This window comes from Chlamydotis macqueenii, chromosome 1 (assembly GCF_036417535.1).
Source record: "Chlamydotis macqueenii isolate bChlMac1 chromosome 1, bChlMac1.mat, whole genome shotgun sequence".
Lineage (NCBI taxonomy): Eukaryota > Metazoa > Chordata > Aves > Otidiformes > Otididae > Chlamydotis > Chlamydotis macqueenii.
The window spans coordinates 13,411,264-13,424,226 of record NC_141556.1 but is presented as its reverse complement, the minus strand read 5'-3'; the positions used below and the strand labels follow the sequence as shown (position 1 = coordinate 13,424,226).

General features: G+C 39.4%; 1 protein-coding gene across 2 annotated transcripts in view; it reads left to right on the top strand.

Moving 5' to 3' along the window:
• The window catches only part of RSBN1L (round spermatid basic protein 1 like), a 48,190-nt gene that overhangs the window by 3,330 nt on the left and 31,897 nt on the right, over positions 1-12,963 (top strand). For both annotated transcript variants that reach the window (XM_086745882.1, XM_086745874.1), the window contains exon 2: positions 10,828-10,941. In XM_086745882.1, coding sequence (XP_086602008.1) covers positions 10,828-10,941 — 114 coding nt within the window. The remainder of the gene's footprint in view (positions 1-10,827; positions 10,942-12,963) is intronic.

Below are 12,963 nucleotides of genomic sequence, written 5' to 3'. Positions count from 1 at the left end.
GAAAATTTAGGCAACCTATAGATATGACATCAGAGTAGACTTAGAGGATTTTGTATAATAAAAAAAAAAACCTGAGAGGCTTGCACACACAGAATATATAGGGGAAAATTAAGAATAAAATATGCTCCTTTAGGTGTAATAAGATGAGTTCATGGAAGTTGTCATGTATGCAGCTGGTAATACTAAAGATCAACCTAATGCAGGCAAGTGCTCCTTTTCCTGGAGTCTGCGGTAAGACCACCTTTTTGCTTTTGGTGCTATAGAAAATGAGCAGCAACATGGAATTGACAATATTGGTTGTTTTTTTTCTCATAGCATTCAGAACTGATACATGTATTGCTGTTGCACCAGTTGGAAAGAAAATTGTGCTGAAGTCTCTAAAAGAGACATAATTATCAAAAGATAAGTGGGTGAAGCAGGTGGGATTTCCTTTATCGTTTCGAGTCTCTAAAGATAGAAAAACTCCATCCTCCTCTTTGCAGCCAAAGTGGAGACGTGGGTACACAGGATGGGGTGGAATTCCCAATTGAACTTTGTACTGTTAAGGGTGCCAGTGTCTATCAGCTGGGAGGAGTTGCATTTCTAATCAGTGAGCTGTGTGCATACTCTGCTGTGTAGAGCAGTTATGACACTTGGAGAAAAAGCTTCCTGCTGGTGAGAGAGGGCCTGCACAGACCTTAGTACTGAGAAATGAGACAGATTCTTTCCCTTATCCCCCTAGCTTCATGGGATTGTTGGGACGGTGGTGTAGACAAGATAATACAGGGAGTCGGGCACAAAGTGATGCGGGGTGCGTGAACAAGAGACCTGGACTTGGAAAACTGTCTTAGGAGTTTAAGTAGTACCAACAGCACTTTCCTAATTCTAGTTTAATTACTGTGATGATGATAAGGGATATTGACACTGAGAAGGAAAATGCAAGCAGATTTTTCAGCTACCATTCAAAAAAGCTGAGTATAGAGGCTGATGTTTGTCGTTTGCTTGCAATAGTGATTACTAAGGTAAGAGAGCCTAGGTTTGTGGCACTTTTCTTTCCTAAGTGATAGGAAGATGTTAAGCTTGGTTATAGCCAAGATGGATGATATGTTTAAAGCTCTTTAAAATTTTTGTGTTTTCTTCCTTGAACAAGTCTTGATTTACAGAGTTTTCTGATCTTCTGATTCGTTGGAAGACCTTTAACTTGCAGAGTCATAACCAGGCCTTGCAGCTTGTGTTTCAGTTAAATGAATGGAGTTGAGTGAACCCTTCTGAGATTATGGTCTAGCATGCAGAGAACCTGGAAGAACATTTTGCCGTATGTGTTATTTATCCTGCAGATACGAGGTTTAGGCTGTTTAAGCTTAAATTTCACTTGTCAAGTACACTCTGACAGTGGAATTAGAAGTTGTGTAGCTATTTTTGTTCTAAAACATGGTGTGAATCTGTCAGAAATGATTGCTGTTCCAGTTTATGACGATACTGATTCAGCTAGTCATTTAACTGATACTCTGCACTGGCAGCTCATAGTGGAAATTGTTTTTTTGGTTTTTTGTTTTGTTTTTTTTTTTTTAACAGTGCAAAGCTCAACTAAACCACTTCATCAGACGATACCTGCCCGAAGTTCTTTGTTCATAGACTTGCTATAAGGTGTAATCTAGGTGCATGAGCCGTCTTTTCTGCTTTTTTTGCTGTTTCTGTGGATAGTTTCCCTTTCTCCCTAATTTTTTTTTCTTCGGTGATCCATTTGCTGATCAGATTAACTTAGTATGCAAGCAATTATAAAATTAGACTTGTATTTTTAACTTGCAAATGAGGGTTCCCCGTATGAGCGAGGAAGCTGAACATGGTACTGTAGCTCTTGTTTTTACTTCTAGTCTTTTGTTCCCCCCCTTCTCCAGCTTTCTTTGAAAGATAGATTAGATTAGATATCAGGTGGGCACTTTTCGGGCTTGTTAAGCTTGGTTTGCATCCAGAGGGATGCTCATTTCAGTCTGACTTACTGATGTAGGTTGGAGAAGGTTTTGGATCTTCTTTTTCCCTTCTTTAGAGCTGGGACTGTGCCTCTTGCTAGTTAGGTTGTCTCTTTTGTTCTGCTAAACGTTTCCTTCTCTGTTTACTTCTATTTCCTTTGCTTTTTTTTTTTTTTTTGGGTACTGTGTGACCTGACTCACTTCCCTCTCCCCTTGCTAAACTCCTTAAATTCAGCATTTTCATGCTTGTGAGGCCTCTTGTTGATCACTCTCTTCTGAATTCTTTGACATATTTCTGTTTAGATACCCCACTGCAATCAGTGATGTCTAGAAAGTGTTCAGGCTTTTAATTGTGGTATACAAGAGGAAGAGGGACATCACATTTCTTTAGATGTTGGAGATTTATCTGCAGTTTAGTTTTGAGAGCTGATAGCAACGTTAACGTAAGCATCCAATGTCGAGATTGATTTAGAGCTGTGTATCTTTCTCCTGAGGGACCTCTGTCCCCTTTTAGTTTCTATGAAATAACCAAGAAGCTTTGCTAGGCAGAACAAAATGTTTTACTTTCTAAGCTGGGGAACAAACAGACCCCCTCCTGTACCCCAGAATCTAACTCTGCGTGTAACTTATGCAGCAGAAACTTATTCTGATTGTAGAATAATAAATCATTTTTCTTAGTTGAAACAAGATCAGTAAGCTGAAACATCAGATCTGAAACCTTGTAGAGGCCTTGTTTGCAGCTGTCACGTTCTCCTCTAGCAATTTCTGATGCAACTCCCTAGCGCGTAAGCTTAAACTTGGCTCGTTCAGTTCTGCGTGTAGAAGGTCTCCTGTAGAAGTGCAAATATTAGAGGAATTATAAAGATTAGATTTAAATTTCTTGGAAGTGTTCTGATTCTGAAGGGAGTCTGTCCTCCTTCCCATTTACTGAAGGGTTTGGGGAAATGTTCTTGCCTGGTAAGGGGATTTCTTTAGTCATATATTGGATTTTAAACTTACTGAAAGGGATGTCATCCAGATATTTCTGGTTATATGCATGAGAAAGCTTTAATGATTTCGGTTTTTTTGGAGAGGGTCTCAGAAATACTCTATGGGGTTTTTCGTGTTCATTAAGTCAGGAAGCCTGCTCTGTGTGACTTAATAAAAGTGCAGGTGTCAAAACCGTTAAAATAGTGGTGTTAAACGTACTTAATGTATCTGCATAACAAGTTAAACATGGCTTCTTGAGTTTTTATTTTTATGGGTATTTGTATAAAGGGAGGAGAGTGCCGATGGAAGGAACTGTGACTGATGTTCTTGTACTCCCCTCCTCCTCCCCCTTCCCCTCAGTTACTGTACCATTGGTGTTTGATGGTGTCCGTTAGCAGTAGTTTGTAAATATTTTGCCTGATGTTCAGTGACAGCCCTTAAATCAAAGGGAGGAGAGAGGCAGAATACTTTGAACATGATCTGTGACTGACTACTAATGTGGGTTACCATCTGGAAAACTGATGCAAAGCAGCTGTAGCTTTTGGCATCTGACAAGGTTGTAAAACTCGCCTGGTTCAGTGCTGAAACAGACTTGGTTGATCTTCTGCATAGGCTTCAAGGTGCGAATTTCACAATGTAACAGTGACCACGTGGCATATAATGCAGTACAGAGTATTTCCCCCTTGACTTGTTCTCTGTGTACTTTATTTACGGTTTTGCCTGTAGAAAGCTTGCAATAGAGGCAAAGATCTGGTTAAATTTCTGAAATCTGAATGGTGTGTTCCTTTATTTACTACTTAGGAAATCACTGCAATTGTTATGGGAAGGTATCTAGCTAGTTAGGAAACAGAAAACTAAGCCTTTGGTTGAAAATGGCGGTTTACTTTATAAATATAGTATGTATTCAATTTCATTTATTTATGTACTTAACAGAAAAAGTAGAAGCTTTTGGATTTGAGAAGCAAGTATGCATATCACTCTGAATTAATTCAGTTAATCATGTGGATTCACTGTAAAGTGAAAACATTCTTCAGATGCCATTTAGGAAGGTGAGGTGGAACACTTTTTCACGATGGAATTCTTCCTGTCTGTATATTTAACTTTTTCTTAGAATATTGCTTGTGGCTGCACTTCATTCATGGGAGTACTGTTTCTGTGACATTAAAAAAAAAGTAATAGGGACATTGTGGTGACACTAATATTGTGAATTTGAATGAGACATGTAGAAATATCTTCATTCCTTGAGTGTTCTGTTTCTTCCAAAGAGAGATACTTGTTCCTACAGAACTCTGTATTTCAAAAAGTGTACGTATACACGTGGTATTGGTTTATTTAGTAGAGTTGTATTGGGTTTGTGTGGCAAGGTTTGGGGAGTAGGGAAGCTGCAGAGGTAGCTTCTGTGAGAAGCTGCTAGAAGCTTCCTCCATAGTCCAATAGAGCCCAATACCAGCCATCTCCAAGTTGGACCCTCTGCTGGCCAAGGCCAAGCCCATCAGCGATGATGGTCATGCTTGTGGGATAACATTAAGTGGAAACCCTGTGCAACTGTAGGTGGAGAGAGCAGTGAGAAGATAAGAGAGACAAACAACCCTGCAGACATCAAGGTCATGCAGAAGGAGGGGGAGGAGCTGCTCCAGATGCTGGAGCAGAGATGTGATGCCCATGGAGGAGCAGAGATCCACCTGCAGCCTGTGGAGGACCCCGTGCTGGGGCAGGAGGATGCCTAAAGGAGGCTGTGGCCTGTGGAGGGCCTGCAATGGGCAGGCTCCTGGCAGGACCTGTGGGCCTCTGGAGAAAGGAGCCCAGGCTGGAGCAGGTTTGCTGACATGACTTGTGACCCTGTGAGGTCACATGCTCCATGCTGGAGCAGTCTGTTCCTGAAGAACTGCAGCCCCTGGAAAGGACTTGTGCTGGAGCAGTTCGTGGAGGACTGTCTCCCGTGGGAGGCCTTCAAGAGCGTGAGGAGTCATCCCTATGAGGAGGAAGGAATGTCAGAGACAACATGTGGTGAACTGATCCCCATTCCCCATCTTCCTGTGCTGCTCGGGGGAGGAGGTAGAGAATCCGGGAGTCAAGTTCAACCTGGGAAGAAGGGAGGGGTGATGGAAGGGTGTTCTTAAGATTTAGTTTTTGTTTCTCATTATCCTACTCTGATTCTGATTGGCAATAAATTAAACTAATTTTTTTCCCCCCAAGTTTTGCCTGTAACAGTAATTAGTGAGTGACCACCCTGTCCCTAACTTGACCTGTGAGCTTTTCGTTATATTTTCTCTCCCCTGTCCAGCTGAGGAGGGGAGCGATAGAGTGGCTTTGGTGGGCATCTAGTGTCCAGCCAAGGTTATCCCATCACAAGAGTTAAAAATAACTTTATGATAATAGGGACTTCTTTTATTCAGACAGTAGAGCTTGAAAGCTAAGCAGCAAGCCTAATTCTTGCTGGACCTTCCGTAGCAGATTCCCTCTCTCTCTTTTTTTTTTTCTTTTTTTTTTTTTTCTTTTCTTTTTTAAAATAATAAACCAAACCCTACTGGGGAGTATTTACAAACTGTTTAGTCTGTGACCGGCTATTTCTCTGTCAAAAGCATATAAAGCAAAAGTGCATTTTGATAGGGAAAAACTTCATTAAAAGATACAGGATTCTTCCATCTTTACCCTGGGATACAAACTTCTTGGCTTTCAGTTTTAGTGTATTTAGAGCTATGTAAAGGAATAAGAAGTGTGTATGTGCACAGGAAGAACACATAGTACAATGAACGATAATGTGAGAAGACTCTAAGGGTTACTAAGCTACAATAATGCTTGTATGTATGTATGAAAAGTTTGTATGTAATAACTACTATGTTAGTCGTACTTGTCCCTAATGTAGCTGTTAAACAACCAACCAACCAACCAAAAAAACCCACCAAAAACAACCCACCAAAAAAAACCAACAGTGGAAAATACAGAATATTGAGGAAAGACCTGAATATACCATTTGCTCTTTGGAGCTAGTCCCTAAAATTCTTCAAATGAACAGTAAGATAATATTTTGAGGACCACTGACTTCTTTGGGTGTTGACTGTCACAAGGAAGCTATTGCAGCAGTAGTAAGCATTGGGTTAAGGAGGAATAGCCATTGGCTGTCTCAGTATGACATGGTTCGTAGAAACGGAGGCATCAGTCATCCTCTGTGTTCTGGCCAGGCTGGGAGCTAGTGCATTGCTTAGTGTTGTGCATGACTTTAAGATTAAGGATTTTGGTATGAGTGATGTGCTGATAAAACAAAGTGTTAATTTAAATTTGTAGTAGAGGAACTGGTATTTTCCAGAGAGACCTGTTTCATTGCATTTGTTTTTGTTGGTATCTTATATGGCTATTAAGTATTCTTTTCTGTCCCTTCAGATGTGATTCATGGCGTCATGATTGACTCTTGCTCCCGTTAGAAGAACTGGGGTACCAACTTTTTAAGATCTGGTATTTTCTTCCTTTCTAAAGTGGAGCAGACATAACAGGAATTTTTTGTGTCTGTTTTGATCTAATAAGAAAAAAAATATATCATCAACAAAAAACCACCCAACATACAGATGAAATATTAAGACAAATACTCATATTCAGTACCTGACTAATCTTTAGGTTATCCCTTACCAGAACAGTTTTGTTAAAAGGGAGAGAGCAGATAGCTCAGCTTAAATAAAGTGAAGCTTATGTTGCTGGAATGCAATTTTTTAATTTTTCTAAAATGGCAAAATAGTTATTGAAATGTAAATATGCTTAGGTGGCTTTGCATAAAAATATTGTACAGTGTTGATGAATTTTGAAAGGGTTATTATAAATGTTTTTGGGATTTCCTATAGAACATACACTGTGCCTATTCCTTTTTTTAATTAACCTTTTATTTAGACTAGACTACTTTTTAACCCCCCCCCCCGCCCCCCCAACAAAAAAAAAACAAACCCAAACCCACCACCAAACAAACAAACACACAGCAAACCAAAATACCAACACTCTTGTGGAGAAAGTTCCAGTAATGGACACAATTATTTGGTACTTGTTCCTGTGACTAACTTGTGCCTTTGTTTACCAATAAAAAAAAGGAACTGTGATATGATCATGTGTGGACTGGGAATGCCAGACTTCAGCTTCTAGTCATTGGTACATCTATGTATTTGGATTTTTTTAGAATGGAGACCTTTTTATTAAAGCTTGTATTCCCCGTTTGAATCAAATTGCCCCTTCACCTTACTTTGAAGTCAAGTTATCTTCTTATTAGCATATGAAACTTAAATTTGTTAATTGCTTTTCTGCAGCTTCTGTTTTTCATCTTTGTGCAAATTGATACTATTCCAGTGACAATTGCAATGCTGTGACATACGGAGGTAATAGCTGTTGATACTTGATGTTCTCTTGTCCTGATGACTGACCATTTTGGTTACATTATTTCCCTGAAGACTCATTGCATTCTTTCTTTTTCTTGTTTTTTTTTTTTTTAAATTTGTTAGTAGTAGTATTGGTGAAAGCTAATTGCAGCATATTCTGTGGACGTGGGAAGATTAGTATAAACATCTCTCTACCTCTCACTACTTTGAGATGCTGTTGCCCTAGAAATGGAGACATAGGATTTTGGATCAGTAGTAGCTGCTGCTGGTAAACCTCAGAAAAGCTCTAAAGAGTGTTCCAAGTTTTCTTAAATTTGTTCAACAGAACAAGTTTTGTCTTATTTTTCCCTTGCCAACCTCACTTACTGGTTGTTTATTCTACGACATGTAGATTGTAAATTGCTTAGTGTTGGAGGCATTTGTTTTAAAGCAGGATTTTTGTGAAGAGCTTTCATGTGTCTTGGTTGAGAAACTGAGATTCAGACTGAAATTATGTATGATTAGAGGGGATTGATACTTTATATTAGAGAAGACTCTAGAAGAGATACTGGTCTGTGGCATTCTGGAAAGTCTCAGAGGGCTGTAGCTTCTGTTGAACTGTATGAGCTTTATTGGGCAGCATCATATGGTGGCAGCAGTTAGTATGGAGGCTGTAGTTGGAGAATTGCACTTGCCCTCCCTTGTTGGATGTCTATGCCATAGGCATATTTTAATCACGTTTATTTGCTATAGTGACTATTGGATGCTTCTAAATTTACTGCCTTTGTAGAGCCAGCATAGCTAAGTTGCAACAGTTTGGTTGATTTTTATCCCTGCATCCTATTGAAAGCTGTGAAACGTAATATGTATCACTGAGGAGAATAATCTGCAGAATTTTGTTTGAGAATGGTGTTTTGAGTTCTGCCAGCCAGACTAGAAAATATTTATTTTTACTCGTAAACCGAAGACATTTGAACTGCGAATCAAGACCAAGTGTTAATCCACGGAATGACTCTAATTTCAACATAGATTTTTAAAAAAATTATATTATATTTTGTCTTTATTTCAATATTTAGTTATGCTTTTTTAAGGAGAACTATACTGTCGCTTATCTGTTCTGTGGGCTTTGAGGGAGGAAACATGAGAATCTTTACGTTTAAATTGGGATTCTCAACTGTTATTTACTTGCCTCAGGCTGTACACTGCTTTTATTGTAGTACTGTGATCTCTAAAAGGGAAAAAGTTAGGCGTAATTTATTTCAAACCTTCCTCAGCTGTATTTACATTCTATTTGCAATCGTTTAAGGTATGATTTGCTTGTGGCTGTTGCTGAAGGAGGTCACAGGACACTTCCATTGTTTCTTTTGTCAGGAACATTTCAGCATTGACTGTGCTGATTGGTTTCCAGATGTGAAAATAAACTAGAGGCTCTTTAAAAGCTTTCGGTTTGTTCTCTGTCCTTACTTTATGTATTGCTCCTGACAAAACTGGGAGATGCATTGGTCTGTGATGCTATTCATGAGCCTGCAATAAAGGATTCTTTTAGTCTTTCTCTCCTCTTTCAACAAGGCTCAGCATTTGTATATGCTCTTCAGTCTTTCTTTGATTTGTAAGTGATAGCAGAAGTCAAGTGTGCCTCTTAACAGAGTATGCAAATGTTGAGATAAAATCTAGGTCTTTCCATAATAATTATAATCCTGGGTGAGTTGAACATTCAGTGCAGGTTACAAATCAAGTTTGGTGTTAGTGCCTACTTGCTGAGTGTCTACTTTCAGAGTGTTACTTGAACTCCTGTTGTATAATTTATTTCCTACTCCGAGCCCTTTTAAGTTGCAGGATTTTCAATTTGGGGATTTTCTTTGGGGGAAAAGCAGGCTGGAGAAGAAGATTAATGTCTGCTTAACCTATTCCTAGAAAGTACATATTTGTGTTGCTTAGGAAAACTTGTTTGAATTCCATGGTCAGCTGTACAGATGAATCTGCTTTGTCATCCCTTCTCATTGAACCGTTAGAAGGCTGTTCTTGGACGTGATTCAGTTGCTTATAACTAAAACTTCCAGACTGTTTCAAGTACAGCTACCTTATTCCTTATTATTTTTGTCCCAGCATAGTTTCTCTTCTCTTCCCACTGCTTATCTTGATCAGTGGATAGACAACAGATATATCTCAATTGCCATTTATTTTGGATTTTATTTTCTTTCTTAGACTCTTAACAAAATATGATCTTCATCCTGACAACTACTAGGGTGGAAGTTGTGTGGCCTTAGTAGAAGACTCCTAAAAGGCAAGATGTGAATGCTGTGGAGTCATTGTTACAGCATTCATCTATATGGATTACTATCAACCCTTTCCACCTTTTGTTTAACTATTAACATGCTTCATAAATAGTTTGGTTGTGGGACACTTTATATTCTTTCTAGAATTGAAGGCTTTCTTTGGTTTGATTCTGAGGAATATTTCTGATTTGTTAGTAGTGAAGATACCGGATTCTTCTGTTTTATGTGAATGCTTGAGGAAAAATAATTGAATTTCTCTTGGCTTCCACATGGGATTTATAAGGCAAGAACCATAAATAAAACATCAGAATTGTCTCTCAGCTGTGTTATTGGGAAAGCGTTCTGAAGCGTAACATTATGTAGAAGCTTGAAATCAGATTTCCTCTTTCCCTGCGGAGGTTAAAAAGCCCCGTAAACTCTTGGAGCAGGTACTTGGCTTCAGGCCAAGAAACTAGGCATGAAGTGCTGGCTGCAGTGCCTCTGAGCCTAGTAAAATCTGAGTTCTCTAAGTGCTGGGCCTCAAAAGTAAATTAAAGGTCGTCTTGAAAAGATTACTCCTTGAAATTATGAATTCCTCTGAGTCTAGTATTTTTAATTTAGAAAGCATGCCTAAAGGCTCTGCTTTTGTATGACGATTTAAAAACCTGGAGTGACTTGACAGAAAAGTAAGTGAATAATGAGATTGCCCAGGTAAGCTATGGCTGATTGTTAGGTAAGCAAGGGACCAGTGCATTGTATCTGCTGTGCAAATACAGCCCATTTCATGTGTTTGTTAATTACATCTTAGTTACAGGCATTAAGGTAGCCTTTGAACTTAATTTAAAAGATTTTTTTGTCTTCATTCCAAGCTACTTGTAAAAGCCTTTAAGTTTACCCTATTTGAAGATATTTAAGTGAGGTTTCCTAGTGTGTATGTGCACCCAGGAAAATACAAAATGTACTCTTTTCTCCCATTTGTTACCTAATGTGTGTAATTTGAATTCAAGAAATAGGAGCAGACTACAGTTGCAAAATAAGAGCAGAGGGTAGTCAGAGTAAGTGAAAATTAACTGTGTACGGTTAATGTGCTGAGTTGTTGCACACAGTTCTAACATTACAGAAACAAAACTTATCTGGGTTAAATAAGCTTATGTCAGATTATACAACAGATAAATATTAGCTTTTCATATTGTAAGTACTGGAATTTCCTTGTAACTCCTCCTTTTATCCGTTAATAGAGCTTACATAAGAGTAATATGAAACGTGCATGTGATAATTAGTTTTCCATTCCTACTTAATTGTAAAATATTTGCATTTCAGCTCAAATCAAAGACAAAATTAAAGAAAGGGAAAAGAAGCAAAAAGAGAAGAAAAAGCACAAAATAATGAATGAAATCAAGAAAGAAAATGGAGAGATCAAATTATTGCAGAAAGGTAGGTTCAAAATATGTAGTGGTATTTCATTCTAGTGCTTTAAAATCTTTGTCACTGAATTGGATGTTGAATTTTAATAGTATGTTTTTCATTTAACTTAAATGCTGTTTTCCCTGATTAGTTGGTGTGAGACTTGCAAATTCAAACTTAACTATAATTGTTAAAGTTTTTGTGAACTGTGTTAGGTACTGGCGATTAAAAATATAACTATCACCACAAGGTTGCTTATACAGTAGTAGTAAAGACTAGTACTTCAAGGAATAATATTGGTGATACCTACATCTTCTCTGCAGTTACTGAAGAAGGTTATTTTATATATTGTGGAGAAGGAAAACGAATCCATGTCACATTTTATATCTAACATTAAGTGCACAAAAATTAATAACTAAGGAGTTATAATTCAGGAACATTGTCAAATACTAAAAAATTTATGTGCAACAGGCAGCCTTAATTTTAGCTAATTTTTTTCAACTTCGTTTACTGTAATAGAATGTAATTAAGATTATGTTCTCGCACTTGCTTGTATATCCATTGGATCTTAGATTTGTATGATAGTTGAGACTGGAAGGGACCTAGTCCAATGCTGCTGCTCAAAGTAGGGTCAACTAGAGCAGGTTGCCCAGGACTGTCAGACTTTGAGTATATCCATGGGTGGAGGCTCCACAATCTCTCTGGGCAACCAGTATCAATATTTGATGACTCTTGCAGTAAAAAAGTGTTGTCTTATACTTAAAAGGAATTTATTTTGTTTAAATTTGTACCCTTTACCTCTTGTCCTGTTGTGGATACCTCTGAGAGTAGTCCTGCATCTGAGAGGGAATAACCCCAAGCACTGGTACATGCTAGGGGCTGACCAGCTAGAAAGCCACTTTGCTAAGGACCAAGGGGCTCTGGCAGACAGCAAGCTGACTGTGAGCAGTGCATCTTCATGCCAAAAAAAGGCCAGCAGTATGCTGAGCTGCACTGGCAAGAATGTTGCTAGCAAGTTGAGGGAGGTGATCATTCTCTTCTACTCAGCACTGCTGAGGCTGCATCTGGAGTACTGTGTCCAGCTCTGGGTTCCCCGTTATGACAAAGGTGCAGACTTACTGGAGTGAGTCCATCACATGGCCAAAGATGGTGAAAGGGCTGCAGCATCTTCCCTATGAGGAAAGGCTGAGAGAGCTGGGACGGATCAGCCTGGAAAAGGGGAGCCTCAAGGGGATCTCATCCATGTGTATAAACACTTGATAGAAGAGAATGAAGATGGAGCCGAACTCTTCTCAGCAGTGACCAACAACAAGACAGGAGGCAATGGACACAAATTAAAACACATGAAATTCTGTCTGAATGTAAGAAAAAACTTCATTACTGTGAGGGTGATTGAGTACTGGCACAGATTGCCTACAGGATTGTGGAATCTCCATACGTGGAGTTGTGTAAAACCTGACTGGACGCAGCTCTAGGCTGGCTGGTCTAGGTGACTGTGCTTGAGCAGGGGGGGGTTGGACTAAATGATATAAACAGTTCCCTTCCAACATCAGTGCTTTTGTGAGTCTGGTTACATCTTTACACCGTCTCATCAGGTATCTGTACACACTGATAAAATTCTTGTCCCTCTCCCCACTTTCTTTTCTCCACACTGAGCATTTCACTACTCTTAGCCTCTCCTTGTGTAAGTGATGCTCTGCTCCCTTAATCATTTTAGGGGCCCTTTGCTGGACTTGCTCAGGTATGCCCATGTTTGTCTTGGACTGGCGAGCCCAGAACTGCACATGATACTCCAGATGTGTCTCACCAGTGATCAGCAGAGGGGAAGAATCACCACCCTCAACCGGCTGGCAGTGCTCTTCCTAATCCTGTTCAGGGGGCTGCTGGCCAGCTTTGCCACAAAGGCACACTCATCCTCCAGGACCCCCAAGTCCCTCTCTGTTGAGCTGCTGTCCAGCCAGTTGGGCCCCAGCCTGTACTGCCAGACGGGGTTGTTCCTCTTAGGTGCAGCAGGGCTTTGTACATCCCTGTGTTAACTTCATGAGTCCGCTG